Source organism: Populus euphratica, unplaced genomic scaffold (genome assembly GCF_000495115.2).
Source record: "Populus euphratica unplaced genomic scaffold, PopEup_1.0 scaffold19.1, whole genome shotgun sequence".
Lineage (NCBI taxonomy): Eukaryota > Viridiplantae > Streptophyta > Magnoliopsida > Malpighiales > Salicaceae > Populus > Populus euphratica.
Genome location: NW_011499853.1, coordinates 665,708 through 678,032, shown reverse-complemented (window position 1 = coordinate 678,032; position 12,325 = coordinate 665,708). Strand labels below are relative to the sequence as shown.

At 31.2% G+C, this 12,325-nt stretch overlaps 1 protein-coding gene across 2 annotated transcripts; it reads left to right on the top strand.

Moving 5' to 3' along the window:
- The first annotated feature begins 5,502 nt into the window (after nucleotides 1-5,502).
- Nucleotides 5,503-11,836, top strand: LOC105122121 (RNI-like superfamily protein). 2 transcript variants are annotated; one of them, XM_011021045.1, is made up of 7 exons: nucleotides 5,503-5,571; nucleotides 5,826-6,836; nucleotides 7,157-7,590; nucleotides 7,699-7,860; nucleotides 8,577-8,652; nucleotides 10,151-10,306; nucleotides 11,349-11,836. In XM_011021045.1, the coding sequence occupies exons 2-7, from the start codon at nucleotides 6,108-6,110 to the stop codon at nucleotides 11,490-11,492; spliced, it is 1,701 nt and encodes a 566-aa protein (XP_011019347.1). In that variant the 5' UTR covers nucleotides 5,503-5,571; nucleotides 5,826-6,107; the 3' UTR covers nucleotides 11,493-11,836. The 2 variants fall into 2 exon arrangements, with proteins under 2 accessions (XP_011019347.1, XP_011019346.1); XM_011021044.1 differs by having other exon boundaries at nucleotides 5,507-6,836.
- The last annotated feature ends 489 nt before the right edge of the window (nucleotides 11,837-12,325 follow it).

The following is a 12,325-nucleotide window of genomic DNA, read 5'->3' as shown; positions in this document are numbered from 1 at the left end:
TACCAATCACTTCATTAATGAAAAATATTCTGCAGGAAAGATTGGAACTTTGAAATGATAGTGCAGAAAACACAAGAGTCCTCCAGCGGCTTGCTCGTGCGGTCCCTCCCTTCACAACATGTGTATTGTTTGCGAGAGCAAGTTATGAAATTCTTTTTTTTTTTCCTTATATTTGTGATGATAATATCATTTTATTTCTGAAGGGACGGTTGCACGGTCAAAGTTGTCTGAATTGCACGACAGTTGTTTCAGTAGTAGCAGCAAACCCCCCGCTTGTGAGATGCATGTCTCATGTCTCATTAGCGTACATGGTTTTTGGATGACAAATATCTGTCAAAATACGTATTGTTGTCAAAAACAATCCGTGTCTGTTTTAGAATTAAATCCTGGCAAATCCAACACCTGAAAGATTGACAAAATACTATAATAAGTACACTTTGTGCTGTTTCTTGCGGTCATTAGAGTTAAGGTAATGGCGACACAAGCGGTTTTTTTTGTTCTTTATATAATTTTAAACTAGAGTAATGAATAATAAAATTAAAATAAATAACTTTAAAAGTAGATTAAAACAAACTAAAATCAACTCCTACTAATTTTTGAAGCCGTTGATTCTGATTGTCAATATGAGACTAGCCCCGTACAAGTTAATAAGAAAAAATAGCAAGAAAAAACTAAAAATATCATCTTAGAAAAAAAGACAAAAACTAAGTAGACCTCTTAAACGTGGTGAAATCTATAAAAGTCGCAACTCGTAAAATCTAAGACCCGAGTTGAATTAAAAGGTTTAATTTCTATTTAATTTAATTTTGAATAATGAAATCATGAAAAAAAAATCAATTTTCAAGACTTGCAAAAGCAAAAAAAAAAAAAGATAATAATAAAAATAACAGGGATTAAATTTAATAGATAAAATCTAAAAAATAATTTTAAACAAAACAAACAGTAATAAAAAAATAAAAAAGAGTAAAATTGAAAAAAATTATAATTTTATAATACAAGCATGTTTTTATTTATTTCTTTTTTTAAATGTGACCCGAGGCATAAACATGACTAGGGAAAAAAAGTTGACATGTGGACAAAAAAAAGAAACAACTAGAAATGCACAATGAAAAAAAATCTTAAAAAGGTAGGGAAAAAAACATAATTACTAATGATATAAATATTGAATGATAAAATTAAAAAAAAGTACAAACTTTAAAATAGGAAAAAATCAAAAAAACCTCGGACTAATCTTTTAAATTTGGATGAACGTCTCAAATTTATAGCCCATTAAATCCTAAATTTAGGCTAAATTAAGAAACTTAATTTATAACTAATTTAATATTAATTAATCAAAATAAACCTAACAAAGAGCAATGGTTAAAAAAACATAAGAAAATCCAAGTTATTTTTAAAACCAGTGGAAAATTCTAGAGAAAACAAATAAGAAAAAAATTATCTTGAATAAAACAAATAGCAGTAAAAAAAACTAAATTTAAAAACTAAAATAAATAAAGAGTGTTGAAATAAAAAAGGAATTCTAACCTTATAAATTGTTTAAAAAAATCATTTTAAATATTGAAGGAATGAGTAGGGAAAAAATATAAATTTAAAGAATGAGTTGAGAAACTAATAAATTGAGATAACAAGGTTATTTTCAAGACCAGTAAAAAATTATATAAAAAGCAAGTTAAAAAAATTAATTTTTAATTAAATAAATACTAAAGGATATATATATATATAGCTCAGAGAAAGGAAAAAAACTAGCAAATTCCAGCAAACATCCAAAACTAAATCAAATCTTAAAAAATTTTAACCCGTAAAACTCTAGATTTGGGTCTAATAAAAAAGTTTATTATAGAATAATTTTAAAATATTAATTTTAAAAGCTTGTCAAGACAATAAATAAATAAAAATCAAAAGAGCAAATATTAATTTTTATAAGAACAAAAACAAAAGAGGGTGAAATCATAAAATAAAATCAATTTAAAAAATGATTTCAAACAAAAATATAGTAATAAAAAAAATAAAAATCAAATTTTAAAGATAACCAGATTCAAAAGAGATAAAATTGGAAATGAATGCTAGTTCTATGAATTATTCAATTTAACAAAAGTCATAATAAAAAAAATCATCAAATTAAATGGTTGTTTTTGAATTTTTAAAGGAATGACATGAAAAATTAAAGTAAAGAAAAAGAGAAAAAAAAAGAAAAAAATAGTCACTAGCATCATATCACTGTAAATTTTGAAACACACATCAAGTTGGGGCACTAAAACTTTTCAAACACTTTCTAAAAAGATAATGTTTGGTTAATGATGTAAAGACCATTCACATTCTAATTCTAATACATGCAACATAATTTTTTTAAATAATTTAATATATGTTAACAATAAAAAAAATTCCCTGAATAACCATTAAATTTATAATAATATCAATGTAAAGTAATAAAAAAAACCTCATAAAAAAGTTAAATTGATATTTATTCTATAAAAAAAATGAAAAGATATTGAATAATAGGTATTATATTATTTTTGTTAATCTGTATTTTTACCATATAAAAAAATAAAATAATTATCATAACCCTGTATAATTTATAAAAGATAACTATATCAAGAGCATTTTTTTTTTTACTAGGGGCAATAATATCCTATCAATATTCTAATGACTAATAATGCAAGTATTGAGCTGCATAATTTCTCCTTCGCATTTAGTTTTTTATTTTTTAATTAACTCTCCATCATGATTCTATTCTTGTCATGATGAATCCACCTATCCTTATACACTACACTTGGAACACTCTCCCGTATACCACTTTAATTTTTTTTTCACTCTCATAATTATTTGAAAATTCAAAATTTCTCTTATATACACACATATTTTTTGTCATTTTTAGAAAAATACCCATCAGTTCACCAGAATACATCATTTGTTTTTTTTTAAATAAAACTCGACGATAATTGAAAAATCCAGAATATAGAAAATATTTAAAAAATCTGAAAAAATAAGGAATGTAAGAACTTGGAATACCTTGAAAGAATTGAAATTACTCATAAAACATAAAAGTTTTTTTGGAAATCAATGAAAAAAGAAAAACCGTCTGCCTGCTAATCTTATTTCTCCATAGACATATTTCTATCCGGGAAGCTTTATAAATATATATTTTTTAATTCTACAAGTTAGTCTTATTATTTGCAAGGCTTGTTATTTTTTTACATTTTAAAATATTTGTTAATTTTATTTTTTTAGGTTTGAGAGTTAATATTTCCTATCAGGTGGCGGCACCAGGCATATTTTTACTCAAAAATTATATAAGAAAATCAAGAGAATATAATAGAAAATATAAATATAAAAAGGTGTATAAGAGAATATGCCGAATATATAAAAATATATGATCAATTAGCTCATTTTTATTTTTATATACAACTCCTCTTGGTTCTAAGAAATTGGTCGAAAACTACGTTGTCCATGAGCAGGCACGTAGCCCAAACTCTGCCAACTCCTTGTTCTATGTCATGGATTTTATTTATTTATTTTTATGTAATCTCAAGTTTCAACGTGAAATGAATGATATACCTAACTTATTGAACCGAATTAAAATAATTTGTTTTAGTCTAGTTATAAAACTTAGATTTGCCGGCTTGGTTGATTTGGGATTCAATTAATTTGAATCTAAAGTTAAAAGAAATAAAAGAAATGATAAAGCTTGATAGTTTAAATAATTTAATATATGTTAACAATAAAAAAAATTCCCTGAATAACCATTAAATTTATAATAATATCAATGTAAAGTAATAAAAAAAACCTCATAAAAAAGTTAAATTGATATTTATTCTATAAAAAAAATGAAAAGATATTGAATAATAGGTATTATATTATTTTTGTTAATCTGTATTTTTACCATATAAAAAAATAAAATAATTATCATAACCCTGTATAATTTATAAAAGATAACTATATCAAGAGCATTTTTTTTTTTACTAGGGGCAATAATATCCTATCAATATTCTAATGACTAATAATGCAAGTATTGAGCTGCATAATTTCTCCTTCGCATTTAGTTTTTTATTTTTTAATTAACTCTCCATCATGATTCTATTCTTGTCATGATGAATCCACCTATCCTTATACACTACACTTGGAACACTCTCCCGTATACCACTTTAATTTTTTTTTCACTCTCATAATTATTTGAAAATTCAAAATTTCTCTTATATACACACATATTTTTTGTCATTTTTAGAAAAATACCCATCAGTTCACCAGAATACATCATTTGTTTTTTTAAAATAAAACTCGACGATGATTGAAAAATCCAGAATATAGAAAATATTAAAAAAATCTGAAAAAATAAGGAATGTAAGAACTTAGAATACCTTGAAAGAATTGAAATTACTCATAAAACATAAAAGTTTTTTTGGAAATCAATGAAAAAAGAAAAACCGTCTGCCTGCTAATCTTATTTCTCCATAGACATATTTCTATCTGGGAAGCTTCATAAATATATATTTTTTAATTCTACAAGTTAGTCTTATTATTTGCAAGGCTTGTTATTTTTTTACATTTTAAAATATTTGTTAATTTTATTTTTTTAGGTTTGAGAGTTAATATTTCCTATCAGGTGGCGGCACCAGGCATATTTTTACTCAAAAATTATATAAGAAAATCAAGAGAATATAATAGAAAATATAAATATAAAAAGGTGTATAAGAGAATATGCCGAATATATAAAAATATATGATCAATTAGCTCATTTTTATTTTTATATACAACTCCTCTTGGTTCTAAGAAATTGGTCGAAAACTACGTTGTCCATGAGCAGGCACGTAGCCCAAACTCTGCCAACTCCTTGTTCTATGTCATGGATTTTATTTATTTATTTTTATGTAATCTCAAGTTTCAACGTGAAATGAATGATATACCTAACTTATTGAACCGAATTAAAATAATTTGTTTTAGTCTAGTTATAAAACTTAGATTTGCCGGCTTGGTTGATTTGGGATTCAATTAATTTGAATCTAAAGTTAAAAAAAATAAAAGAAATGATAAAGCTTGATAGTTAAATAAAAGAAATGATAAAGCTTGATAGTTAAATAAAAGAAATGATAAAGCTTGATAGTTAAATAAAAGAAATGATAAAGCTTGATAGTTAAATAAAAGAAATGATAAAGCTTGATAGTTAAATAAAAGAAATGATAAAGCTTGATAGTTAATTCAGATTAAAAGGTCAAAATTAAACCTTTAAATTATTGATTTTTTAATTTTTTATCAAAATACTATCATTTAATTTTGTTTAATATAAAAACTAGATTGTAACTATGGTTCGAGGAGTAAAATTGCATGAAATCCCAGAAGAAAAAAATCCCATATTTTCTATATTAAAATTATTTTTTTGGATCTTCTTAAAATGCATTTAAAATTTTACATACCAATTTTACAGTTAAGTTAGGAAAGGAAAAAACCGGAAAAATATTTAAACACATGGCAATGCACAAGGACCAAAGAAATTTTGGTTACCTTTAAGCGGGAACTATACAAGGCAAGGAAATAGCCGAGAAATGAAGGGAAGAAAAGGGTTGCGGCTTCAAAAAGGTAAGACCTTTTTATTTTGGAAAAAGCTAGTTAGATTCTTGGTGGGTTTCTTTCAATAGTGTTTGGTGACCAAAACGAGGGTTTCTCAAAGATAAAAGAAACCCTCTTTTGTCGTGAAACCTATGGAGTCTCAACTCAAATTTTAGCTTATTTATTATTATAGAGAAAAAGAAGTGAAACAATCTTCAAAGATGGATTCAGGGGAAAAAAGAGAGAAGGAAAGATGGGGTCTTGATTTAAATTTATCCATACAGGAGGAGTTTTCAACTGGTTTAGGGTTTCAAGATGTTTTAGGGGAAGAGAAAGCAGCTGAAAATGATCACCTGGGTCATGATTTTGGTAGAGATAGCGATTTTAGGATAAGGGAAAGAGACTCCGTTGTTGAAACGGATGATTTTACTGGTAGTAAGAGGTCGAGGTACACAATTGAAGAGAAGGGGAAGGCTAAAGTTGACTGTGGTGGTAGTCAACTGAATCTTGATTTTGATCTTAATCTTGATTTGCGGGGATTTGAGAAAGACCCAGTTGAAGGGAAAATGGATACATGGCCACTTGAAGCAGGGTTATTGAATTCAGGACCTGTTATGCACAATTTCTTTCCTGATAGTGCAGAGAGAAATACCCAGGTGGAGAATTATGATGTTCCAAAAAAGGACATCGTTTTTGAACAAAGAAAGGAGATAGCTTTATCAAGTGTAAGGAAGAGACAATCAAGAAGAAAGGAACAGAAGTTGATGCAGCGTGAAATTGCTAGGAATGTTGCTCCACGATTTGCACATTTAGGTCCCCAAGAGCAGATGAAGCAGCATAAAGAAAAGAAAGTTAAATTGAGAGAAGTTGATTTGGAAATGGAACTGGACTTGGATGATTCTCAAAGTCCATTTTCATTGGCACTGGAAGCAATCAAAATGCGGCAAACTGTTCGAAAAGGGTCATTAACTGGTTTCTCTGAGTCGCTCTTCAAATGGGTTCCTGCAAAAGCTAAAGATTGCGATGCTCTGAAACGCGATGTTCCTACACTTCTGGACCTCAGTTTGAATGTTCTTGCAAAAAACGCTGATGCTATTGTGTCACTTGAACATGTTCCAGATAAATTACGGCATAGACTTAGTCAGCTGGTTAGTGATTGTGGAGTAGTGGATGCTCACTTTGTTGGACTTCTTGCAAGGGGATCTCCAACCGAAATTCGTCTGAGGAATATTTCGCGGTTGACAGAAGACGAGTTTTCCAAAATATTTAGTGTTTGTGACACCAAGGACTTGACTGTGAGTAACTTTACAGGTTCAATTTCTTTTATGCATGTACGGTATTGTAGAATCACCTCATCCTTATTGGAAGACTGGTTGTAGGTATCTTCATACCATTCTTATTAGAGATTTTTGTTTTCACATATTAAATACCACAGGGGGTTTTACTATAAACTTTACTATCTTGCAGGAGCTTTATATGAATTTTGTGTGCTTACTTCTATTCATGACAACCATTTGAAGCTACATTTCTTGAAAAGTATCATAATATTTGATTGATTCTGCCATTTATTAAACATCAACTATTAATTGTTATATTGCTGGAAATCTGGTGGCAGGTGCTACAACTTGACCTTTGTGGACGATGCATGCCTGATTATATATTAAATGGCACCTTAGCCAGGTCATCACATAGACTTCCTTCCTTAGCTACCATATCTTTGAAGGGTGCGCATCGTTTGTCAGATATTGGACTAACTCAGTTGGCTGTGTCTGCACCTGCATTACAGTCTATAAATCTGAGCCAGTGCTCCCTTCTCACATCTCAAGGCATCAGTGATTTTGTTAGCTGTTTTGAATCTACTTTGAGGGAGCTGTATATAGATGATTGTCAGAATATAGATGCGACAATTATTTTACCTGCACTGAAGAAACTCAAGTGCCTAGAAGTGTTGTCAGTAGCAGGCATCGAGACTGTTTGTGACAATTTTGTCATTGGACTGGTGAAAGCACATGGCATAAACATGAAAGAGCTTGGTTTCGCTAATTGCGTGTACGCCTCCCTTGCTTTTGACTGTATCTTACTTTCACTGATAGATAGGAGCTTCCTACTAGCTTCTGTAATTTTTTTATTGACAAGTGTGCTTTTGACTGGATGCAGGCAACTGACTGATATATCACTTCGAATTGTAGGCAAAAATTGTCCCAACTTATGTGCTCTGGATCTTTCTTACTTGCATAACTTGACAGACTCTGCATTAAAACACCTAGCCAATGGTTGCCAATCAATTAGGAGACTCAAACTTCACCGAAATGATTTCAGGTTTTGTATCTGCAATCCTGCATCCGTTCCCAATTTCATTTGCATGTTTGTTAATTGAGTATGATTTTGTGCCTCATGTGCATAGTTAATATTGGTAGCTTTTTTTACTAATGCTAGTTCTAATATTTTGAGGTGTCTGCAACATAGTTTTTTAATAATCAATTTATCATTATTTTCTTTCATACAACAACTAAGCCTCAATCCCAAACTAGTTGGGGATCATACTTGTTTTCATCATCATGACAAATGACATGAGAGTTATAGGATGTCACAATCAGTAATTGTTTTGCTTGTTCAGAAATACCTATCGCATAGTTTATATCTCATGTTAATTTTGTAACCATGGATTTAGCCATTTGAGGACCTAAGTTTCTGCACAGTCACCTATGAGGGGGAAACTGAGTTAGGTCCATATAACAAACAAACAGGAAAGTCTATGTTTGGTTGTGTATGCATTCAATTCTGTAGGATACAAGGTAACGTGAAAACACTGCAGGACAAATCCAAAGTTTTCAGATATGAGCTAATCCTGTTGATTGGAATCAATATGAACTAATGCCAATTGAAGGTCTATTGCAGAAAACTGAAAATTAAGTGGAAATTTTTCTCTGTGACTTCATTCCATAGTGATTTTGTAGTTTACTTTGCCAGTTGTGCTTAAGAGATATGTTTATAAGTTTATGTAATCTAACAGTAGGAAGTTCTACACATGACAGTGATGAAGCTATTGCTGCCTTCTTGGAAGTCTCTGGACAGTCTCTGGATGCGCTTTCAGTTAACAATATCCATAGGGTGAGACATCATTATGCCTTACCAGATTTCTCATGTGGCATTTGTAATTTGTCTTTTCTCCCAGAAGCATGGATAAGTTGTCTTGCAATGGTATCTCATGATTACTTCATACTTTGTGTTGCTTTCTAGTTTTTCACTGTGTTTTCATTCTGTCTTTTGATTTTGACTGTACTTGCAAGCTCAACCTAATGGTTTAAGTTTCATAATTTTGAAGATGTTTTCTCATGCTTGCTATTACATTTGGGGTAAAAGGTGCCCTCTGGTACTATTGATCAAAGTAGGATATAGTCCCTAAAAAAATTATTAGGCGCTCAAAGTCCCTGAACAAAATTGAAGAGCTAATTAGATCCTTATGTTAGTTAAATCTAGATTTTCATCCATTATTGTTAACTCAAGCATGTGAGATGCATTGGTTCTTATACCTCGACTTTTAAAATTAGACCAAATTAGAAATAATGAAAAAGATAAAGAAAAGGAAAATTGAAAAAAGGAAAAAAATACACTTTTTTTTCATTTATTTTCCTTCTCTTTTTCAGATTTGATCCAATTTAGAGACTGAAATACAATATCTTGTGCATCTCACATGCTTGAGTTAACAGTAATTCAATGAAAACCTAGGTTTAACTAACAGAAGGAACTATTGAGGTCTTTAATTTTGTTCAAGGACTTTGAGCTCTGAATGATTTGTTTAGAGACTAATTCTAATTTGACCAATAATTTAGGGGGGTTTGACTTATCCTTATATTTGTTATATGAGTGCAAAGCAAGCACCAATGAATGGCATTGAGTGCATTGAGCTAAGAGTTGGATCCAGAAAAGCTTTTCTTATGTAATCTATATTTCTTGGGGGATTAATTTCTGCTATTATTGATTTAGGACAGTCATTAGAAAATTAGGATTATTCTGCAACCAATATAAGACAGTTAATGCTTGAAATTCTTACAAATTTGCGTTAAGAGAAATTAGGTTTTTGGAATTAAGTTTAGTTTGTGTCAAAAGGGGGCTGTTTTTGGTTGAAAATAAGCTGTACAGGGTCTGTGAGCAAGGCTTGCTGATGGTTCTTATGGGCTGATTTGATGAATTTCAAGATTTACAATTAAGAGTCGCACCAGGGCATTCTACAACTATGAACCTAGAACAGATTCGTTAATCTAATATCTCCCACAGAAAAGTTGCAAGCTTGAAAAGAGTTTTTTTCACTAAATTCTGTTTTTTGTTCTTATAACATGGCCTGTTTATAGGCCTGAAAATCCTGATATGGTTAGGAAAATCCAAATCCCAGTAGGGGAAAAAGATGAGAGAACTTCCAACTTCAAGGTAGAAAAACTTCCTACAAAAATTAAAATTCCTTTTTTGTTAACTTCTTTGTAGGAGCTTAATTAAAAGCATTTATGTAGCATCAAGAATCTTCAGATCAGGATTTCTATTCATATAATTTTGAATCCAAAAAGAGGAGCCTGGCCTATCTTCAACTTTACATCTGAATAATTTGTAACAGGTTGCGCACAACACTGCCTTATCAATTGCCAAATGTTCAAGAAATTTGGTGAGTTTAGACTTATCATGGTGCCGCAGATTAACAGATGAGGCACTAGGAATGATTGTTGATAGCTGCTTATCACTGAAGCTGCTCAAGCTATTTGGATGCACACAGGTATGTATACCCACTACCAACCCAGTTTCATTTTTAGCCTTTTATTTCTCCTGTGCATAGCTGTTACTGCAACTTGCTGGTTTTGGGAAGTTATGCACCCAATCTCCTCTTTATATATTCATTTGCAATCTCTGTAAATATGAGGGGTGTGCGGCATGCATGTGGTCGTGTGTTATTCTATGTGTGTGTGAGAGAGAGAGGGAGATGGAGAATTATGTGTGAATTTATTTGATCTGAAACAATTTTGGTTTTTCCAATCTCTTCTTTATATATTCATTTGCAATCTCTGTAAATATGAAGGGTGTACGGCACACGCTCTTTCATGTGTGCATGCATGTGGTCGTGTGTTCTTCTATGTGTGAGAGAGAGAGAGGGAGACGGAGAATTATGTGTGAATTTATTGTTCTGTCAAAATATGTGATTGAAGGAAAATTTGGCAGTGATATGAAACAATTTTGGTTTTTCTAATGTCCGACCCATTATGTGCTGATGCTTGCCACAAATTGTGCTTTCCATGCTCTCTCCAGTTTTACATGTTATTTATCTGGATAAACATTGACGAATATTTAGAAAAGCATTTTTATCATGGCATTTCTTGTACATATAGTTAGCCATCCATGTGGCCAGCCTCTCCTTGACTAGTACAGAGTTTACAGACAATAAAATTAACCAATCTCAAAATACATGATGGGAATGATGCAAGGGTTATGGACTCAAGGGGTAGTCTGTGGGACTGGATTGTAATTCAAAGATGCCCAAGTGCAATACAAATTATTGATTGGTGCTGTTTAGTTTCTGAGGCATACTTTATGATCTTTGTTTTTTGGTTACATTGAGAATCAGACTTGAATTGCTGTTTTTTTCATCAGTTCAGGCACATCGTATTTCCTGTGAGCATAATAAGCTCTTGCATAACATCATTTCCAGCTTTTGAAATTTGGATCCATTTCTTTTACATCTCAGCTGGTGCCCAAGCACGTTAGCAATACAAGTTAGAATGCATGGTAGTACAGTAAGTGATGTTTTGTTGCATTCTGTGCAGATTACAGAAGCATTTCTAAATGGTCACTCAAACCCCATGGTGCGTATCATTGGATGTAAAACTGGACCAGTGTTGGAGCATCTTGATGCGCTTGAACCTCAAGAAAATCCTTTGCGATATTCTCCACTGACAAGCTTTTACTGATCAACAACATATTATACACCACCTGGATGCTTGACTTTTCTACTTGCATCCCTGCTGTACATCAAAAACCACCCTGTTTCTTCTTCAGTAACCAGCTTTTTCTTGGCCCATGGAACACTGAAAACCAAAGCATTTATCACACCTTGATTGTCAACAAAAAAATTTCCCGAGTGTATTTAACACCGGACCTCACTTGGGCTTCCCCTTATTTATGTCTTTTTATTTGTTGATACTGATGCAAGATGGTATGATGCATCAGAAAATTGTATAGACAGAAGGAAAATTGAATAGTTGATATAATATGATTAAAAAGAAGAATATACTGGTTGAATGAGTAAAATTAAGATCTTTATTAGTGCACTATTTTCTTTGCTTAAGGTAATGTGATGACAGCAAACATTTTTTGTGGCAAATCAGTTCAGTCTGTTAACGCTGCAGCGTTACAGATCGTGAATCCTGATCACTACTGGACAAGATATGTAACATTGTAATTATAGGTCTGCTGTTTTAAGCTTTGCGTGTAATGTTCAAATGGTATGCTTAGAACTAACTGTTCTAGAAAAGCCTAGGTCTTTAAAAAAGGGTGACCAATCTTATCTAGTATGGTCGAGTCTATGCATCTAATTAATTGCAGCCAGCAAGAGCATTGCTTATGCATCTTCAAGCCACATAACTTGTTCAAGAGCGGTATTTCTTCTGTAATCTCAAAATAAGTTGTATTCAGAAGCAAATCAGTCAACTTTCCTGTCTCAAGCTAGCCTTTTCCTCTAGAGAAGAGCTGGTATCATCAATTATGCTCTGCCTCATGGTTGGAATTGGATTTTGGCAGGAGG